The 23304-nt window shown below is 32.7% G+C and overlaps 1 protein-coding gene across 2 annotated transcripts in view; it reads right to left on the reverse strand.

The window, feature by feature from the left end:
- SGCZ (sarcoglycan zeta) overlaps positions 1-23304 on the reverse strand; it is a 528743-nt gene that overhangs the window by 69852 nt on the left and 435587 nt on the right. For both annotated transcript variants that reach the window (XM_077144552.1, XM_077144553.1), the window contains exon 4: positions 1198-1320. In XM_077144552.1, coding sequence (XP_077000667.1) covers positions 1198-1320 — 123 coding nt within the window. The remainder of the gene's footprint in view (positions 1-1197; positions 1321-23304) is intronic.

Here is a 23304-nt window from a genome sequence, read left to right on the forward strand (position 1 = left end):
ATTTTTATTTTTATTTGTATATATATTTTTTGAGTAATGAAAATATTCAAAAATTGATTGCAGTGATGAATGTACAACTATATGATGGCAATGTGAACCACTGATTTACACTTTGGCCAATTATATGGTATGTGAATATATCTCAATAAAATAGCATTAAAAAAAGTACTACTTGCCATGGTTACAAATCAAGTAATTCAGAAGAGATAGTGCTTAGTCTTCATCTCATTCCTTCCCACTCCCACTACTAAGTTAAGAAAGAATTCAGCTGGTGGTTCACTTTAATGGCACCAATATTAGAAAACACCTTGAATGACTTCTAAATCATACATGTATATCCTTATTTCTTGATTTATAAATTTTTGCATCTAAACACTAATTCTAAAGAACGGAAATATTTAGATGACTTATATGATACCTTTTTTTCTTAGTTAATTCCGAAGTTTATATTTACATTTTCACTCCTCTTTTGCTTACTTTTTACCTCTAAATTATACACCTTTTTAGAGGTTGAATGATGACCCTCACGAAAGTTATGTTAGTCTTATTCCACATCCCTGTGGGGGTGAATCCATTTGTAAACAGGACCTTTGAAGATGATATTATTAGTTAAGATGTGGCCTAGTTTGTGAATAGGATCTTCAAAGATGCTATATGGGGAAGGTCAACCGAAATCAGAGTAGGTCTTAATTCATATATTCCAGTTCTTAAAGAAGAGGAAATCTAGATAGAACGAGAATACTACAGACTCCAGGAGAAAACATAACCTGTTGAAACCTAGATTTTGGACTTCTAACTTCTAAAACTGTGAGACAATAAATTCCTGCTACTCAAGCCAACCAATTGTGTGGTATTTGTCACAGAACAATTTTATTTTTCTATCACCTTTGGTCCAGTCTACTCTGGATCTGCACTTTATCTTTCATCTCACCACACACCCATTCCCCTCCACTACCTTGGCCTGAGGGACACAGTTTTAATTTTTATATCATTAACACTACCAATACTTATATTCTCTTTTGCAAATATAACCAGTGCCTTCCATGTGAAGACTACTGAAAAATTAAATGATGTGATATGATATTATGTCAGACCGAATTTTAGGCATGGGAATCACACATCTCATAAAGTAACTTCTTGCACAGTTACATATACTTTCAGGAAGTAAACAGTGTTCCAAGACCTCATCTACAGTACCTGTAACTTTCAGTTTTTCAGCCCCAATGGTAATCTCATCTTCATCTGCAGAAAACAGCACCCTGCCATCTTCACTCGCTCTCACTTCAAATCTTTTACACTGAGCTTCCACAGCATCAGCTCCTATGGTCAGAGGAAAGGTTTGAAAGTGAAAGTGGTACACAGGAGACCTTAAAATGTATTTTTCAAAGAAGATAAATACAGAGATTGTTTAATTTAGTTCTTCAGTATGTTTTATTTCTGAATTGGTATTTTTAATTAATTTATGCTTTTCAGGAAGTTGTCTGATTTAGTAGAACATTGGTGGGCTAGGATTTGCTATGCGTACATCTGACCATTAAATAGCTGTCGTGATCTTAATAAGATCTGTGGTTTTAGGCAATTAAAATTTTTTTGCATTTTCATAAGGCTAGACAATAGTTTGTTTTCTGTTGCTGTCTATAGACTTGGCATTATGTCTGGCATCTGGTGACTGTGCAATAAATATTTATGGACTGAATGACCCATAAATTCTTCTCTGAAATGAATATAATAGTATCCATGCTTGCTACATCTCAGGGTATTTGTAAAGCATAATTCAGTTACAAACCATTCTTTACATTTTATAGATTCTGATATTGATTTGTATCACCTTTTAATATCTCTAAGTCAGGATCCATTTTAGAGTCAGTTTTGCAAAATAAATATATATATAATCAATGTATCTCACAATGACTTTCTTGACTTATTTAATTATGGTATTAAATAAATGTATTACAAAATCTGTCTCTAATTTATTGGCCCTTTTTTTGCTTATTAATCTAGCTACAAACCACAAAGATAATTCTCAACTTTGGAAAACATAATGATGTGAGAGTTAGGGAGTCCGCAGTAAGAAAGTCTAACTGGGTCTTGAAGATGAATGTTAATTGAGGAAGAAAAAAAATAGGGACAGTAAACTGGAGGAATTGCTATTTCCATCATACCAATTTATTTATTTTGGTATAACCTATTTAGTATAGGGATCTTATTTCTTCCCCTCATAGGGAGATTTGGCAATTCCCTCCTCCTTACCTATACCAGAAGCCTTGTTAGGTACAACCCAGCCAAGTCATAGATCTAGACATATCACACTTTGTACATTTTTCTTTTCATTTATATTCATGCACTACAAATATTTGTTAGAACTATGAGGCCCAGTAATTCAAAACTTGGGATCACCTTTGTATCCCCAAAACATCTAGAATTATGCCTGGTTTATAGTGGACATGTAATAGACAGATGTTAAATAGGTGAATGAATACTAGAGTTAAGCTTTCTTTTTCTTTGGTCCCCAGTCCCACCTCAGTCCTACTCCCAAGTTTAGCCATGTGCTTTAGAAATTTACATGTCCCCACAATCATAGCTTCTAAAGAACACTAAATAAGCAGGAAAATAATAATTCAAAACCCTGATAATTGTAGGTTAATTTCTCTGAGAACAAGATGTATATTTTTCTCATATTCTGAAATTACAAATATATGTTCTCAGGCTCAAACAGAGAATTTTGAAAAGCTTTGACTAAGACTATGCTAGGTAAGATGAAACTGGTTTTAACCTTGCGGTCTGCTGAATTCAATATAGTGTGAATGATATATATATATATATATATATATATATTTAAATTGTCTTATTTCTGAAACAAAGACCTTTCCTTATGAAATTTTAATGACATTATTGGAGAAACCATGGAAAACCTATTGTCCTTGGTCACAGCTGTTACATTTGATCTTGCAAACGTTACTTCAAGAGTACATATTTATGTGAGTGTCTTTTCTTCTAATTATTGTCTAACCTTCCTACATTCTATTTCTAATATTTGAACCATAGTAACCTAATGGTGTGATGGTGAAAAAGCTGTGCTTGAGGCCAATGTGAGGATACACATGATTTCTTCCGGGTTTTCAGTCATCTATATTTAAACTTAACTTCAAGACACTCCGGCACAAATTAAGCCTGAGGTGTCTGAGAGATATTACACATAAAGCTTTTGCATATACACTACAATGCCTCATTCATATATAATCAATTGTTGTGTGAATTAGTTCATGAAATATACCTGCTGATTTTAAAGGCATCAAAGTGCATTAGATCACTAAGCTATAGCTATATACACACACACCATTATCAAGGATTTTCCTGACTTAATACTTAATGTCCTTAAATAGAAGATATTTTTATTAACATAAAATATTATATCTTGTATCATATAAGCTGTCAGAAATATAAGTAGAGTAGATGCATGTGGTGAAGTGAAATGAAATCTTGATTCATTAAATTTAGATAAGCAAAGACAAATAAGAAAATATTAATAGACCCTAGAATAGAAAAGATGCCTGTAGACCATAAATGAATGCATGCATAATCCTCTAATTGAAAATAAAAGTTTAAATGAATACCTAGGGGCACACCTTACTCGATGTCAGTATAATTTACAGAACTCAAAATTGCAAGCAATTAACAATATATCAATAGCAAATATTTTATATCAGAAAATAATTTTGAATATATCAAAATTCTGTACAGAGCTTTTTTGCAAATAAAAAATGCATGCAATATAATATATTCAATATTTGGGAAAATTATGTTTCAAGCTATAATCAATCAGACTATACGCTGAATTAACTATATCGTGACAGGCTTTGTCTTGTTTTATTCTGTTTTGAGTGTTCCTAGCATCACACATTCTCTAGGCTATGTCAGCTCAGGAACCAATTGTCCAGAGGAGCAGTAACACCCAGCTCAGTCTCACATCAACCTATGATGCTTCCTGTGTTTCAGGAAAGCAATACACCCAGGTAACTTGGAAAGGAGCTCTGATTCCTTAGCAAGTGGATCAGGAGTCATGAGATTATACAGACAAAACTCTATTTGATCTGTCATTGAAAACATTAGTTTGCTAATTAAAGGTCTAGACTAAATGCTTCCTTAGAAATACATCTGGGGATGTTTATATAAGCAACGTCACATAAAAAAAAATGGAAGAAAGGGATATAACAGATAGAGTACTAGCAGGAAAAAAGAGAAAAAAATGCCCTTTCTCTCATTTCTAAATTTATTTACATCCTCTCTCTTTTTATCTTTGTTAGTCTAGCTAAGTATTTGTCAATTTTATTGATCTTTTCAGAGAACCAAATTTTGGTTTTGTTTATGCTCCCTACTTTTTTTTTAATTCTTTATTTATTTCTGCTCTGATATATTATTTCTTTCCTCCTGCTTGCTTTGGAGGTAGTTTTCTGTTTCTTTTCTAAATTCTTCAGGTGTGAAGTCTTTCATTTTAGTTTGTCTTTTAAATGTAAGCATTTAGAGCTGTTCATTTCCCCCTTTGCACTGCCTTTGTTGCCTTCCATAAGTTTTGATATGTTATGTTTTCATTTTCATTTGTCTCAAGATATGTACCGATTTCCATTGCAATTTATTCTTTGACTCACTGATTGTTTAAGCGTTTAACTTTCATTACATTTGTGTATTTACCAGTTCTTTGCCTTTTATTGATTTCAAGCTTCATTTTGTTTTGGTCAGAGAAGATGCTTTGTGTAATTTCAAGATTTTTTAATTTATTGGAGACTTGTTTTCTGATCCAGCATTTTGTCTATTCTGGAGAATGACTGCACACACTTGTGAAGAATTTATATCCTGCTGTGTTGGGGTGTAATGTTCTATATAAAGCTGTTAGGTCTAGATCATTTATCATAGTATTCAGATTTTCTGTTTCCTTATTGATCTTCTGTGTAGAAGATGTTCTATCTATTGATAAGAGTGGTGTATTGAAGATTCCTACTGTCATCATAGAGGTGACTATTTCTCCTTTCAGCATTGCCAGTGTTTGCCTCATGTATTTCAGGGCACTGTGGTTAGGTGCATAAATATTTATGATTGTTATTTCTTCTGGGTGGGTTTTCCTTTCATTAACATACAGTATCCTTCTTTGTCTCTTAAAGTAGCTTTTGACTGGCAGTCCATTTTGTCCAGTATCAATATAGCTATCTCAGATATTTGTGGTTACTATTTCCATGGAATAACTTTTTCCTTCCTTTCCCTTTCAATCTTTGTTGGGTCTAAGGTGAGTCTCTTATACACAACACGAGTTCTATCATTATTTAGACCCATTTTGACAATCTCTGTCTTTTGATTGGGAATTTTAATCCATTAATATTCAATGTAATTACTGTAAAGGCAGTATTTAACTTCAAGCATTTAGTCCTTTGTTTTTATGTCATATTTTTTCTGTTTGTCTCTGTTTTCCTTTATTGCACCTCCTTTTCATTATAGTTACTCTTTTGATATGTATCTGATTTTTTTCTTATTTTTGTTTCTGTGTATTTTTGAAATACTTTCTTTTGGATTACCCTAGGATTTGCATTACGCAACTTACATCTAAAAACCTACCAATTTGAAAAGACACCAACTGAACTTCAATAGCATACACATTCAGTACTCCCATATCCCTGCTTCCCCTCTTTATATTGTTCCCCACTCCCATCCCCATTTGACTCTTTCTATTGTGCTTGTCTGTGTCCAGTACCAGAAAATGTGCATTTTTTTGTGTGTGTTCAATTTTATTCTGATGCTTTTAGGAATTAAAGAGTAGAGCTGTATATTAAGAATACAGTACTATTGGGTTTTGATTCTTTTTGATCTTCATTTCTTCATACTACTCCAAACCACCTTATCCTGTTTTTAGCTTTCAATCTATAGATATCCCTTTAGTAATTCTGTAAGGAAGGGTTTTTTGCTGATGAACTCTCTCAGTTTCTTTTTTTTTTTTTTTTAACTTTTTAAATGTATAATATATATAAAAAGCAAAAAAAGAAAAAAAGCAATAATTTTCAAAGCACTCTTCAACACGTAGTTACAGGACAGATCCCAAAGTTTGTCATGGGCTGCCTTACCATCATTTCAGATTTTTCCTTCCAGTTGCTCCAGAATATAGGAGGCTAGAAGGAATAGATATATTTGGAGAAATAATCGATTTTTTTTTCTTTTTTGTGAAAAATAACAAATATACAAAAAAGCAATAAATTCAAAAGTACAGCAGAACAATTAGTTATAGAACAGATTTCAGAGTCTGGCATGGGTTACAATTTTGCAATTTTAGGTTTTTACTTCTAGCTGTTTTAAGATTCTCAGTTTCTTTTTATCTGTGAAAATTTTAAACTCCCCCTCATATTTGCAGGAGAGTTTTGCCAGACAAAGCATTCTTGGCTGGCAGTTTTTCGTCTTGCAGTACTTTAAATATATCACACCACTGATTTCTGGCCTCCATGGTTTCTGATGAGAAATTGGCATTTAATTTTGTTGTGGATACTTTGTATGTGATGAATCATTTTTCTCCTGCTGCTGTCAGAATTCTCTGTTTGTCTTTGGTATTTGACATTCATTAGTATGTGTCTTGTATAAGGTCTGGTAGAATTTATTCTCTTTGCTGTACATTGTGATTCTTGGACATGTATATTTATGTCTTTCATAAGAGTTGGGAGATTTTCAGCCATTATTTTTCCAAATATTCTTTCTGCTCCCTTTCCCTTCTCTTCGACTGCTAAGGACACCGTTGAGGCATATGAAGAATATCTCTGACCTGCTCTTGGATGTTAATTTTCTTTTTCTTTGATTTTGCATTTATGGAGACTTTTTCCAGTCTCTATCATCCTCCAGAGTTCAATGCAAGTGGAATATGTACTTTTATTAGTTGATTTTCAAGGTAGAATTTTCTAGAGATAGACTTATGCTGCCACATCATAGTCCTTTTAATACATGTTGGATTTACTTTTTTAGAATTTTGTTTGGGTTTCTGCTTCCATATTCATAAGGGATATATATCTGTAATTTTATTTTCCTGTGATACCTCTATCTGACTTTGGTGTTACAGTGATGGTGGCATCAGAATGAGTTAGGAAATGTTCCATCTGCTTCAGTTTCTTGGAAGAGTTTGAGAAAGTGTGGTGTTAATTCTTTCTGAACGTTTGGTAAAATTCAAAAGTTAAGCTTCCTGGTTCAAGACTTTTCTTTGTTGGAAGCGTTTTGATAAATGATTCAATCTCTCTCCTTTTTAATGATCTGTTGAGATCTTCTATGTCTTCTTTAGTCAGTCTAGGTAATTTCTGTAAAATTGCTAGTTACATCCCATTTCATTTCTAATTTTTGTTCTTGCCATCTGTTCTGGTTTGCTAGCTGGAAACCAGAGATGGATTGGCTTTTAATAAATGGGGATTTATTTTGTTAGTTCTTCAGAGGAAAGGCAGCTGACTTTCATCTGAAGTTCTTCCTTAAGTGGGAAGGCTCGGGGTAATCTCTGCTGGCCTTCTCTCCAGGTCTCTCAGTTCCAACAACTTTCCCTGAGGTCATTCCTTTCTGCATCTCAAAGGGCTGGGCTGAGCTGCGAGTGCTGAGATGAGGTATGCCGAGCTGCTTGGGCTGTGCAATGTTGCACTCTCCCATCCAAGCACCAGCCAATTAAGTCAAATGTCATTCATTGCAGCAGGTACACCTCCTAGCCGACTGCAGATGTAATCAGCAACGGATGAGGTTCACATACCATTGGCTCACGTCCACAGCAACAGAACTAGGTGCCTTCACCTGGCCAAGTTGACAACTGAATCTAACTACCACAGCATCCTTTCTCTTTTTTTGTCATTGTAGCTTAATGTTTGTCAATTCTATTGATCTTTTAAATAAAGAACTTTGAGTTGCATTGATTCCCTCAATTGTGTTTTTATTCTCCACTCATTTATCTTAGTTCTAATCTTAATTATTTCTTTCCTCCAGCTCACATTGCATTTAGTTTGCTCTTCTTTTTCTTCTTTCTTCAGATGGAAGATTAGGTAACTGATTTACGTTCTTCTGCTTATTGTAAGCATTTACAGTATAAATTTCACTATGAGTTCTGTCCTTGTTGCATCCCATATGTTCAGTGTGTTCTGTTCTGATTTTCATTCAACTCAATATATATTCTAATTCTGTTACTATTTATTTTGGGCCCATTAGTTATTCAAAAGTGTATTGTTTAATTTTCAAATACTTCTGAACTTTTAGGTTTTCCTCTGTTATTGATTTCTACCTTTATTCCCTTGGGATCAGAAAGATAATGTGTATGAATCAATCTTCTCAAGTTTATTGGGACTTGTTTTGTAATTTAGGATATTGTCTATCCTAGAGAATGGACCATGTACATTTGAGAAGAATATGTATTCTGCTGTTGTAGATGAAGTTTGTTAAGTCTAGTTGGTTCATAGTATCATTCAAGTTCTCTTTTTATTTATTGATCTTCTATCTACATGTCCTATCCATTATCAAAACTAGTGTATTGAAGTCTCCCAGTATTAATGTAGAACTGTCTATTTGTCCCTTCAAATCTTCAATGTTTCCTTCAAATTTGAGGGGGCTCTATTTGCAGTGCATATACTTATAGTCATATTTTCTGGATGATTGTCCATTTCATATCCATATATAATGGCCTTCTTTGTCCATTTTAACATTTTTAAACTTGAAGTCCATTTTATCTCATATAAGTATAGCCACTCTTGCTGTATTTTGTCTACTATGGACATGGAATATTTATTTTTCATCCTCGCACTTTCAATCAACTTTTGTCTTAATTTAAGGTGAATCTCCTGTAGGAAGCATATAGTTGAATTATTCATTTTTTATCCATTCTGCCAATCTCTGCTTTTCACTGAAGAGTTTAACCCCTTTACATTCACAGTAACTACTGATAATGCAGGACTTACTTCTGCTAATTTATCATTTGAGTTTTCTAAGTCTTTTGCCTTTTATGTCCCTCAGTTTTTCACTAGTGCCTATATTTGTACTTAGCTCATCTTTGGACTGATCCCTTTAGAATTCCATCTCAGTTTCTTCTGTGCATATATTTTTTTTTTTCTGATATTTTCTTTGTAGTTTCTGTGGAGCTTAAATTTAACATCCTAATTGTGTAACAATCTCTTTCAGTTTGAAACTAATCTAACTTGAACAGTATACACAAACCATGTTCCTATTTCCCTCCAAATCCCTCCTTTATGTAGCTTTCCTCCAAATTACATATTTATACATTATACATCCAAAACTTTTGATTTATCATTACATTCTATTCATTTGAATTTTTGGTCCTGTAGGAAATAAAGAATGAAGTTACAAATAAAAAATACACTACAATTGGCAATTACATTTACCCATGTTTTACCTTTACTGGAGATTTTTATTTCTTCCTGCAGCCTCAGTCTATTGTCATGTGTCCTTTCCTTTCAAACTGAAGAACTCATTTCATCATTTCTTTTAGGGCCAGTCCAGTAGTGACAATCTCCCTCACTTTTTTTTCATATGGGAATATCTTAATAGTTTCATCATTTTTGAAAGTTAATTTTGCAAAATATACAATACTTGGTTGGTAATTTTCCCCTCTTAGTTTGTTAAATGTCATCCAACTGCCTTTCTGTCCCCCTGGCTTCTGATGAGAAGTTGGTACTTAATCTTATTGAAGCCCCCTTGTACATGATGTATTGATTTTCTCTTGCAGTTTTCAGTTTTCTCTCTGTTTTTGGCATTTGATGGTTTTTTATTATAAATATGTCTCAGTGTGAGTCTCTCTGAGTTTTTCTTATTTGGAGTTTGTTGAGCTTTTTGGATGCTTATATGCATGTCTTTCTTTAAATTGGAGGACTTCTTTGTCATTATTTCTTTGAATATTGCTTTTGCTCTATTCTCTCTCCTTTTTCTGGTACCCTGAAATGGTTTGGTTCATGGTGTTACTCTCTGGATCTGTCCATTTTTCTTCATTCTTGTTTCTTTCAGCTCCTTAGACTGAATAATTTCAATAGTCTTATTTTCAAATTCACTGATTCTTTCTTTTGCCAAATCCAGTCAGCTGTTGAAACCCTCTAGTGAACTTTTAATTTCAGTTATTGTGGTCCTTAGCTATGCTTGTTTCCTTTTCATGATTTCTCCATCTTTATCAATATTCTCTTAGCGTTAATCTATCAATTTCCTGATTTCCTTTATTTCTTTAAGCACACTGAAGAGATTTTAAAAAGTATTTTCTGGGCAGGTCATGGTGGCTCAGCAGGCAGAGTTCTCGCCTGCCATGCTGGAGACCTGGGTTTGATTCCCATTGCCTGCCCATGCAAAAAAAAATAGCATTTTCTATGTGGGAGATTTTATTATTTACACCAACACAATCATATTCTGAATCTTAATTCACATCCCTGGAACTGTGAACCCATTTTAAATAGGACTTTTGAAGATGTTTTGAAAATTAAGAATTGAATGAAGATTGAACTTAATCTATATTACCAACACCTTAAAAGAGGAACTAGAGTACATAACCAAGAAAAGAGAGAACATTTCCATGAGACAGGAGGCATATATACAAGGCAAAGAAGTCCAAAGATTGCTGGCAGCCAGCACCAGAAGACTATATATTTGAGGGAGAAAGAAAACCTTTTTGATATATTTAATTTGGACTTCTTCTAGCTTCTAACCCCAGAAGCAAATAATAAACAGAAGTCAAGAATAAACAGAAATTCTGAGCTAACTTATAGTAAGTAGAGTGATTGAATTAGTATATAAAAACTGCCAGCAAAGAAGAGTCCAGGACCATAATGGATTCTATGTCATTCATTGATGACTTCTATTAAACATTTTAAAAAATCAATACTAATTTTTCACTAACTTTTCTGCAATAATAGAAGGGGAAGAAATACTTCCCTACTCTTTAGTGAGAACAATTATACACAGATACCAAAGCCAGATGAAAACACTACAAGAAAAGAAAACAATAGTCCAATATTTTTTATGTTTATCAGGCAAAAACTGTCAACAAAATATTTGCAAACAAAATCCAGCAATGTAAAAAAGTGTCATACACCATAATGAAGTTGGATTTTTCTAAAGAAAACAAAGTTGTCTTAACATTTGACAATTTATCATATTTTGCAATTAATGTAAGACAACATATCAGAAAAACAAAAACAAAACAAATTATCTTCATAGACAGAGGAAAAGAATTTGAAAAAATAAAATGTCTTTTTCATGGTAAAAAGACTCAACAAGCTAGAATAAAATGCAACTTCCTTCACTTGATAAAAGACATTATAAAAAGGCCACATATAATATCATACTTAATACTGAAAGACTAGAATATTTCCCCCTAAGACCAAGAGCAAGACAAGGATGACTGTTGCCATCAAATCCTCAACATTGTATTGGAGGTTCTAGCCAGACCAATTAGGTAAGGAAAAATGCAATAGCATTCAGACTGTAAGTGGAGAATTATACCTATTTCTATTGCCAGATGAAATGATCTTATATATAATAAATTGTGATGAAGTCACTAAAAACTATGAGAAGTACTAATTTTTTTCAACAAAGTTGCGGGCTACAATATCAATGTACAAAAATCACTTACATAGACTTGTAATGAACAGTCCAGAAATTAAATTAAGAAAATAATTCCACTCACTACAGCATCAAAAAATAAATTAAGGAACACATTTTAGAAAAATGCAAAATTATACTCTGAGAACTATAAAATATTGCAGAAAAAATTAAAGAATTAGATTCTTTCCTACAAAAATACATGGTAAGACATCTCATATTCATGAATAGGAATATCTAATATTGCTACAGAATCCACGCAGTTGCTATCAGAATCTCAACTAGGTTCTTTGTTTAAACTGACAAACAATCCTCAATTTCATGGGGAGACTCAGAAAAATAAAAACAGCTTGGAAAGAACAAAGTTGAAGGATTCACACTGGACCATTTCAAAACTTATTACAAAATGACATTAATCAAGAAAGTGTGTACTAGACTAGAATAAAGTACACAGAAATAAACTTATATATCTATATTCAATTTATTTTGTATAAAGGTACCAAAATCAACAGTATTTTTATGAAATGGTTCCAGAGTAACTGGACATCCACATGCAAAAAAATGAAGTTGGAAGTCTACTTAATCAACACACTGAATGTAGTGCAAAGTAGATAAAAGATTTAGAAGTAAGAGGTTATAAAACTCACAAAAGATAGCATAGGTAAATCTTTTTAATCTTATATTTGGCAATGCCTTCATATACTACACCAAAACCACAAGCAACAATAATAAAAAATAGATAAATTAGACTTCATCAAATGTGAAAAGTTTTGTGCTTCAAAGATCAATATCCAATAAGTTAAAAGACAAAACAAAAAATGTGATAAAATACTTGCAAATCAGGTATTTGATAAGGGTCTAGTGTCTAGAGTATGTAAAAAACTCTTACAACTCAATAATAAAAGCAACACGATTATAAAATAGGCAAAAGCGTTGAATAGATATTTCTCAAAAGAAAACATACAAAGGGCCAATAAGCACATGAATGTATGCCCAACGTCATTAGTAATCAGGAAATTGAAAAACAAAACCACAATATGATACCACTTCACACCCACTGGGGTGGCTATAATCAGAAGTACATTTAATAATACATTGTTGAGGACGTGGAGAAAGCAGAAGCTTCATAAAGTGCTTTGGGAATATAAAATGTGCAGTTATTTTAGAAATCAGTCTGGCAGTCCCCCCAAATAATTAACATAGAATTACCACTTGACCTAGCAGTTTCACACCTAGATATATTAGCAAAGAGCTGGAAGCATATTTGTGCAAAAATGTGTACAGAGATGTTCATAGCAGCATTATTCATGATGGAAAAAAATTGAAAATAATCCCCATGTCATAGGAAATAAACAAAATGTGTTGCATACATACAATATAATGATATTATTCAGACATAAAAAGAAACAAAATACTGAATCACACTATAACATGAGTGAGCCTTGAAAATACTATGCTAAGGGAAAGAAGCCAATCACAAAAGATCACATATTATATGATCAACCTATATAAAACATTAATAAGCCAATCTATGGTGACATATGGTAGGTTAATGGTTACCCAGGACTGAGGGAGGGAGAATAAGAGTTTGGGGACTGATGATAAAACTACAGGCTTTCTTATGAGGGTGATGAAAATGTTCTAAAATTGAAATTGGTGATGGTTGCACAACTCTGTGAACATGTTAAAGCACTCACTTGTCTGCTTAAAGTGAATGAGTTGTATGTTATGTGAATTATATCTCACTAAAGCTGTTAAAAATGATTTATTTCTGGCTCTTCTCCAAAATCAATCTGCCATAAAGTCCCATTTACACTGCCTTCAACATATATCACAAATAATGCCACTTTCCCTTATCTCCACTTATGTCTTTCTTGTTAAATTCCCTGCCATCTCTAGCCTAGACAGCTGAAACTCCATTCTTACTGTGTTTGAAGTTGGTCGTTCCAACTTCCATACATGCTGCCCTACTGCCAAATGTATATTTTTCACTGAGAACTCAGAGTCACATTTTTAAAATGAAATCCAACCATGGGCCACCTCTACTCAAATCCCTTTAAAAGCTCCCTATAATACTCAGAATAAATCCTATCTTTTCAAATGGTCTACAAAACTCTGTACAGTTCTTGCTTCTCTCACAGTACTCATCTCAATCTCTGCCTTAGACTCTTGCCATTTCTTAAACACAGTGATTTTGTCTCACACACAGACTTTGTGTGCTACTTAGCGATATCTTTGCATAGTCTGTTCAATTTGTTAAATAGAAAATTGATTATTGACTCAATAATCTTATTTAATTTTCAGCTCAATAAATACTTCAAGAACTAAGAAGCATTTGAACAAATACTTCATAAGTTCTGCTTAAATTTATTCTTTGGCACAATAGTTTTTCTGATAAGATTGTTCTTTTAGTTTTTAGCTTCTTTCATGTTGTATTCTAGTTCCTCTCTCTCCTCACCCACTATGTAACCAGTACTTGCTTTAATTTATAATTGCAGTAGTTAATATACATTTACCTGAGTTGCATATCAATATGAGCTGTATTTCAAATACCTTACAAATATCTGAACATCGATCATGCAGCTAATGTGCAAAAAAAGTTTGCTTTTGGAACTTTCTTCAGTACAGTTTGAATATACAACTGTGCACTCTAAAGAAAAGACCTACAAAAGTTAACCTATATGCTTCTTCCATCAGCAAAAGAGAGAACTTGAATTACAAATTTGCTATTAATTTGAGGGACTCCATAAAGAGAGGAATTCTTGGAATGTATCACTTAATTCGTTCTATTTTCACAGGGAATATTCTAAAATTAGAATAAGATCATTGCCTAATAGTTTCCACTGCTTGGATATTCAATTTAGTTTCCTTGGAACATTTATATAAAAGGTGGAATTTTAGTCATTCATTTAATTATGCTCAACATTTTAAGAAAATGTGTTAGGTATTCTCCATTTATCTTTCTACGTCAAGGGTTCCTTTATCCTCTGGATTTGCGTTTAACTTGTCCCACTGGAAATTATTGCAAGAAGATTGGAAAGTGAGAAGAGAGAGAGAGAGGTCTCAATAGTTCTTTACTACAAATGGTTTGGCCATTAATACATTCCCTTTCCTGTAGCTACAGCTCCTGTTCATTATAGCTTGACACCTCTCTCTGATTCCCAAAACCTATTCTTTCCTTTTAACCTTTCTTTCAACCTTAAGGTGATAATGGCTTACCAATATTGCTAGTCCTTGGACGCTTCAACATCTTTTGCCAAACCTGCCTACAAAAATTTTATAAATAACTTCTTCGTTAAATTATCTTTACCCCTTTTTACTGTGCCATTTTTTTCCCAGCTTAGCTTCTGACTGATACAGAAATCCAAAGAAAAAGGATTATACAGAAGCCCAGAGAAAAAGGATTTCTTTTACATAGTACTGATAAAAGCAAAGTTGTCGAATAAATATTTGGGTTTTCTAAATCAATACATATGATTGTATGGAATATTTCTCTCACAGATAGCATCTATTTCACTCATTCCCTTCTTCTGGTATATAAATGATTGCCAAAGGAATTGCTTAAAAAGGTAACCAGTTTTTCAGATAAATAAAATCAGCAATATTCTCTAAGGTCTACTTTTTTCTTACACTTATCTTTTTAATATGGAGTTAATATTCTTATTTTGGTCTTCCAAAATTTAGGAAAACTCCTCAATATTTAAATACTCAAGAATAATTTTAAATAGTTAATATGCCACCAAAGCTAATCCTTTGAACACACTGGTAAGATTTAGAAATATGGTGAAGTTATTTATTAAGTATTTATGATAAAGTCTGATGTTATTGTAATCAGTAAATGGTGTCAGCAGAGACAACTTGATTTTATTACAAAATTATTTGCAAAACGGATTACAAAGGCTTTTGTTTCCTGATTATCTATTGGTTTTAAGATTTAAGCTTGGCTGTGCTATTCTTTCCATTTCTTATCCTTCTCTCACAGAACAGCTATTGAAATAATGTGTGTTTTTTATTGTCATCTAAAATAACATGTCCTACATTGCTACCATCCAATTGTACTTTCTAATCCATTTCCACATACTGTCTTTTATTATTTATTAATGTGTTTTGTTTATTCCAAGGGTATTTCATAGTATAAAAGTGTCTGTCACCAGGTTACCCAGTGTTCTTGATAAATGTGCAGTACACTTTAAATACCAGCTTAATTTTCCTCACCAGCATATCCCCAACCATCTCTCTCTGAAACCTGCTGGTTGGTCCTCAGAGGTTGTAAACAATTGGATGATGAGAAAAAATGGAATATAAATTGGCAAATTTGTAAAAATTACACTGCAAATTCTAAAATATTTTTATCATTTATTGATTGCAGGTATCAAAGGAAGATTTCTAAGATTTGAAAGTATATTTGCAAAAAGTCCATTCTGGGTAGAACTGCATATGATGATATTGCTAGGCTGATTCTCTTTCAAGTGAAAGTTTGGTATGTTTCACAGAGTAATAACGGAGACCTCAGATGCTGGCGATACAGATGTCTTCTAATTGTTCTGTGACCTTCAAACTGCAGCTTTCATCTCAGGGTCAGGATAGGCTCTACAGATCACTTAATAATGTTTAATTCTAGAGAGCAGGAAGGCAAAGTGGAGAGCACGCCCACCTCCTTTAAAGGCATCTGGAATTGTATACATTACTTCCAAGTGCATCCTATTGGCTAGAACTCAAGCACACGTAGCTGCAAGGGAAACCTGACTTGAACAGGGCAGTCATATGCCCAGCTAAAACTTGGTGAGTTAATTACTAAAAAAAAAAGAAGGGTAAGAATGGTCATAGAGATTGAGCAGCCAACAGTCTCTGTCATATCACACAAGTATCTTTACTTCAGATCAATTTTGATCATTCCTCAGACTTCCCCAAATCCCCAAATTCAGAGTTTCTGTACTTTCTTATGGCTTTATTGCTGGTGAAAGCTGTAGTCCACATTCCATAGAATTCCTCCTCCTGTCATTTTGCCTAAAATAATAATACTGATTGATCCTTTGCCTATAATGAAGTAGAGTAAAATGAACAGAAGCAGAAACTTCTTAGGTTTGAGCCACGTTTTGTGTAGACACAGTAGTTTATAACACAAACTTTGCAGGGACTACAGATAAATGCCCTGTAGTCAAAGACTTAAAATCAAGTCATATATGTCAGGAGTACTTGCTAATAGCATACGGATTGTGTAAAAAGGTTTTCTTCAGAAATTTCCAATCTGGTAGTGCTTTAGAGTAAAAAACATAAAATAGATAATTTTATGATGTTTTTATTTAGTAAATTATTATGTTGCATTTAAAAGGGAGCTAAATGCTAAGGTGGAAAAGAATACTGCTATATCTACTGCAGAGAGAGGTCTGCTTGATAATTACTGCCAGGTAATCTTATCTAATCTGAGTTTCTTTCTCAATAGCACATGATTTGCAAGTTTTGAAACAACTCTTTTTTATATAACTAAATTGTGGATTTTCTTTCCACAATATGTCGATTTTCTTTCCACAATATGTATAGTGTAGAAAAGCAATATGACATTCCGCTATTAAAAAGCTTTATCTCCAAGCATTGCGTTTATAAAAGTTACTGGTAAAATAACTGTGAATAAATTGGACATGATATCTGAGCTTTTATTCCAAAAGTACTATCCAAGACTATGCTCAACACCATTAGAGGTTTCACCTAATTCTACATTTATTTTCTTGCAGGCCTTCATCTTACTAATCTGGTAAGAACAAAATTGATGTCAGTGAAGCAGTTTCTCAATATTATCCTAATGTCATTATAGCATATAGTAAAATATTATTAAGATGTAAACCACTGTAACAAAGAATGGTAGACAGCATTCATGGAGTGCACATTTGAATTTAGAATACAATTTTCATTTTTAAAATTAAATTATCATGGAGAGAAAACTGAAAGAAGTTAATAGAACATGAAGCAGTGCCATATTCCCTAAGACACTGTGCTCCATACTTACTAAAATTATATATATATGGTGTATATTTGAATATACATATGTGTACATCTTAATATAATGGAAGGAATGATGAAATCATTTCAATATAAATTGTGGTTATAAAAGCAGAAAGAATACTTTATTTCCCCAAGATTTCTCTGTGGAAGACTACTATCCTATAAACTCTCAAATGTTTTCTTTATTTCACTATTTTTAATTCAAGTTTTAACGCATTTACATGATGCGAAATTTAAAATTTAAAAGTTTATCAGAGAAATGACACTTTTATCCCTGGCCTATAAACACCACCCCCTCCAACTCCCTTAAATGGATTACTTGTGTGGTTTGTTTTTTTTTTTCAATTTTTGCAATAAACCTAATGTGTTTTTTTCTCATTTTTACACAATATGGGTCATATTTTATACAATATGTACTCACTGATTTCCATATAACAATTTTCCTCCGCTCTTAAATTTCCTTTCAATTCATGACAATAAAAAGTAATGAGAGGACATAGTAGTGCTGACATCCAAACTTGTCTAGCTTTTGCCTGGTTACATGTGTTTTTTTATATTTGCATAAAATTATTTTGATAAGTTGTTTCCTACATACTTAATAAGGGCACTCCTATTCGTACAATATCCTTTTAAATAATTTTGATTAATACATAGATGCCCTATTGAATAATTTTGCACATGACAATCAGGAGGGATAGGTAGGTACCACAATCCAAATTCCTCAGTATCTTGACAAATTGGCAGGATGAATGAATAGTTCTTAAATAAACATTAAGAGGAAGAAATACAATGTATTTCTCATGGGAAAAAAGGACATCCCTGGGGGAAAAAAGCGTTAACGTTTGGGAAAAAGTGGCGCTTATTTGATAGATAATTGTGTCAAATGGGCTTAAAAAGTAAGTATCATGTTAGACTGTATAAATAGAAATGCAATGCTGAAGACCAAGTAAACTCTGGGTTTATTAAACCATATCTTCCTGAATTACTGTATTTTATTCTGGGATTCTTTGAGGGTTAATTGTTCACGTGAATTAAAAAATGTGAAAACACATCACACTTTTTAAGCAAGATTTGAAATGATGTCAATACTGTGACATGACTATTAGAAGTTTAGTGTAATCTTAGTTTGAATTAGAGATCAGAGAGGAGAGCCCTGTTCATTTTCATCACACTATACTGGAGTGTTCAGTTACATTTTGGGGTGTGAGGGTTATTTAAGATGTTGACATAGCTGGCAATGATTAAGAAAGAATAATAAAAATGGTAAAAAAAAAAAAAAAAAAAAAAAAGATTTCTGGGAGGACCACAGTGGCTCAGCAGGCAGAGTTCTCACCTGCCATGCGGGAGACCCGGGTTGGATTCCCGGTGCCTGCCTGGGCTAAAAAAAAAAAAAAAAAAAAAAAAAACAGAAAGAAATTGAGCTTCCTGATACATGAAGATAGTATATCTCATCATTTACATATATTTTCAATTTTCTTCTTTAGCAATCTGAAGTTTTCATCATGCAGAACTTGTATGTATTTATCTACATCTCAACCTAATTATTTCATGCATTTTCGTGGTAATATTAATAACATTACTTTAAATTTGAATTTCCAAATAACCCATTGCTATTATAAAGATATTCAGTTGATTTTTGTATGTTGATCTTGTATCCTCCAAATTTTCTAAAATCAATTACTACTCTTAGTAGCTTTTATTTTAGATTTTATGAGATTTTCTACATAGAGAATCACATTTTCTGAAAATAGTTACCCTTTTATTTTTTTGCTTAAAAACCATATGCTATTTATTTATTTTTCTTGTTTTACTTTTCTGGTTAGGAACTCCACTATGATCTTTAATCAAAGTGGCGAGTCAGGGCATCCTTTTTTCTAGAATTTAGGGGGGAAACACTGAGCTTTCAACATTAAAAATGCTGTTAGCTTTAGAATTTTTGTAAATGCCTCAATCAGGTAAAGAAAGTTCCCTTCTATGGCTAGCTTACTGAAAGTTTTTATAATAAATGGAATTTGAATATTTCCAAATGCTTTTTTTTCTTCATTTAGTGAGATGATAATAAGCTTTGTTCTTTAGTGATAACATGGTAAATTACCATGCTGAAACAGCCTTGAATTCCTGAGATAAGCAGCATTTGTTACAATACATCATCCTTTATAGAAATATAAGATCTGATTTGCTCATATATTAATGACTTCATTCACTGAAGAATTTAGAGGTTCTTTGTTCACTAGGAACATTGGTTTGTAGTTTCATATTCTTGTAATATTTTTGTCTCATTTTGGTGCACAGTAATACCAGCTTCATAGTAAGTTAGTAAGTTTTCTCTCCACTTCCATTTTCAGAAACATTTAGTGTGAAACTGGTATTATTTCCTGTTTATATGTTTCATAGAATTGGCCATTAAGCAAGTAAATCCATCTGAAATTAAATTTTTCATTGGGAAATGTTTTAACAGCTTTATTGATGTCTAATTCTCATAATATTAAGCACATTCACTTAAAAGATACAATTAGATTTTTAGTAAATATACAGAATTCTACAAGCATTACCACATTGCAACTGCAGATCATTTCCTTCACATCTAAAATGTGCCTACCGCTCATTTTCAGTCAATTCTTATTGACTGAAATACATTTCTCCCTCCAGCAAACCACTAATCTATTTTCGGTCTTTATATATTTACCTTTTCTGAATATTTCATACAAATGCAACTTTACAATATATAGTCTGTTGTAGTTGGCTTCGTACACTTAATATAATGTCATTACATGTCAGCAGTCCAATCGTTTTATTTCTGAATATATTACATCTATGGATTTATAAAATTTGTTTTATTCATTCACTGGTTAATGAATTATTAAATTATTTTGAATTTTGGGCCTTTAAGAATATTGCAGCTATAAGCATTCATATATGTCTTTGCTTGTACATAAGTTTCCATTTCTCTTGGATAGACATCTAGCAGTGGAATTGCAAGTAACATGGTAAATTTGTGTTTGAGAAAGCAAGAAATTGCCTTTCAAAAGGGCTGAAAATTTTCCATTCCCACCTTTGATGTTTAAAATGGTTCTAGTTTCTCCACAATTTTGTTCACAGTTGTTATTATCTCTGTTGAAGACTGCAGTACTTCTGGAGGATGTGAAGTGCTATTTTATTGTGGTTTTAATTTGCATTTCTTTACTGACTAATATTTTGGGTCATCTTACCATATACATATTAGCCATTCATGTTTCTGTGTGTGAAATTTCTATTAAAATATGCTGCCCATTTTAAAATTGGGTTATTTATCATTCTACTGAGATATAAAAATGCTACAGGAAATTCCTTTTATGAATACAGGACTGTACAGTTTATTTCTTCTTCAGTGATCTTTGGTTGTTTGCATCTTTCAAGAAATTTGTCCATTTCATCTGTTATTTGGTTTATAGGCATGAAGTTGTTCATGATGTTTCTTATTAACTTTTTCATGTCTGTAGAATTATTTCTGATACGTGTAATACAGTGTTTGCGGGTGTGTATTCTTTTTTTTCTGCATTTCATTGATCCTTAGCATCTAAATATTTGCCAACCACAAACTAGGCACCTTAGTAGACAAAATGCTCCCCATAATGTCTATGCCCTAATTCCTGGAACCTGTGAATATGTTACCCTATAAGGTAAAAGGGACTTTGCAGAAGTAATTAGTTAAGGATCTAGAGATCTGAAAACTAGTGTGAGCCCAACATAATCATAAGGGTCCTATAAGAGGGAAGCAGGAGGTCAGAGTCAGAAGATTTGAAGATACTATGCTGCTGGCTTTGAACATATAAGAAGGGGCCATGGGTCAAGGAATGCAACTGGCCACTAGAACCTGGAAAAGGAAAGGGAGCAGCTTCTTCCTTAGGGCATAGAGGAGGAACACAGCCTTGTCAACAAGCTCTGATTTGAGCATAATAATACTCACTTTGGATTTTTGATCATCCAAACTTTAATATAATAAGGCTGCATCATTTTAAGCTAATGTTTATAGTAATTTTGTTATAGCAACAATAAATAACTGATACAGGACCCAATAACTATTTGTCAAATAAATTTTTAAAAATTTCCTTGAGACAAACTATGTATTTAGAGAGGAGAAAAACTCTTTAGAAAAAGCTCTTTTTTTTCAAAATTGAGAGATGTCTGATTTTTATTCTTGATAACACTAAATATAAAAACATACTGTTCTCTGATATTCTTTTATTTTTCTCTTATTTTTGTCTGAGGTACAGTATCCTCATACACAACTAAAAGATTAATGGGTCTCATATTCAACTATAAGAACAAATATTGCAAACTTTTTTATTTTTTTACAATTAGAAAGTAAATTTTCTAGCACTCATCCTGCAACTAATCATTTTCAATGCATGGTGGCTGTTATCAGTCCAATTTTTTCTTCCATTACCTTCTGATCCTTCTCTAACATATTTTCCTTCTCCTAAATTTGCAAAAACTAAGAGTTCGTGAAACCCTTTATGTTCAGCAGCTTGAAACTCAATTTAAGAATACTTAAAAGCAATGTCAAATAGTAAATTTCCCAATTGGTAGTCATGGTTAAAGACCATCTGTTTGTAAACATGTGAGCTGTATGTAGCTTGAACATAACTTTGGTAACTAAGCTTATAATTTACCATAAGTTATGCACATTCCCTTTTGTGAACTAAGGTTTCCCTGTCCATAATTATCTTTAACTGGAGGCTTTTATATATTATTTCCAGTAAAGAAGACTAAATATTTTACCTGACATTTTTTCTCGAAGCATTTGCACATTTTTATATAACTTAATTTAGACAAAGAATATTATTTAGTCACTAATGCTTTCTTAAACATAGCAGATCTCATCATCTTTCACGCAATTACTTGTTTCTGCTTATTAAAATTTACTATAACTTTTTGCATTTATGACAGTTACATAATTCTCAAGAGCTTTTCCTTCAGTGATTTATGTATTCAAAAATGTAGTTATCAGGAGTATAACTCTAAATCTATTGCTATATTGGTAAAAGAAATTGGCTTGTCTTTTGCAAAAGGAGTAAAAATGGTTCTAAAGCTCAATCTGCATGTAAGTTATACTGTAATAAATCTGTGCAGGCAGAATAATCTACCCCCTCCCCCCCAAAAACAGGTGTCTACATTCTCATTTCTCCTGAATATACTGTTTTATAAGGCAAGGGGAAATTAAAGTTGCAGGTGCAAAGTTGCTAAGCAGCTGACTTTCACTGAGAAAGATTACCTTGAATTATCTGACTGAGCCCAATACAATCACAAGATTTCTTCAAATTTGAAGACAAATGCTGAAAAGTCAGTATTAGAGTGATGTGATGTGAGAATGTATATTGCTGTTTCAAAATGGAAGGGGTTCATAGACCAAGGAATATGGGAAGCTTCTAGAAGCTGACAATGCAAGAAATAGTTTCTCCCCTATAGCCTTCCAGTAAGGAAACGGTCCTGCCAAGTAAGACCCATTTTGGATTATTGACCTCCAGAACTGAATAATTAATTGATATTGTTTTAAGACACAATGTTTGTGGTAATTTGTTATAGCAGTCATAGAAAAGAAATAAACCTACTCTGGCAAATTTCTTCTTTGGTTTCACAAAGGAAAAAAAAGAAAGGGGTAAAATCCATACTAGGCAAATCTTAAAATTCTGCATTGATGAAAGGCAGACTAATGTATAAAGTTTTATTCTAAGGTTAGGT

This window comes from Tamandua tetradactyla, chromosome 26 (assembly GCF_023851605.1).
Source record: "Tamandua tetradactyla isolate mTamTet1 chromosome 26, mTamTet1.pri, whole genome shotgun sequence".
NCBI classification, from domain to species: domain Eukaryota; kingdom Metazoa; phylum Chordata; class Mammalia; order Pilosa; family Myrmecophagidae; genus Tamandua; species Tamandua tetradactyla.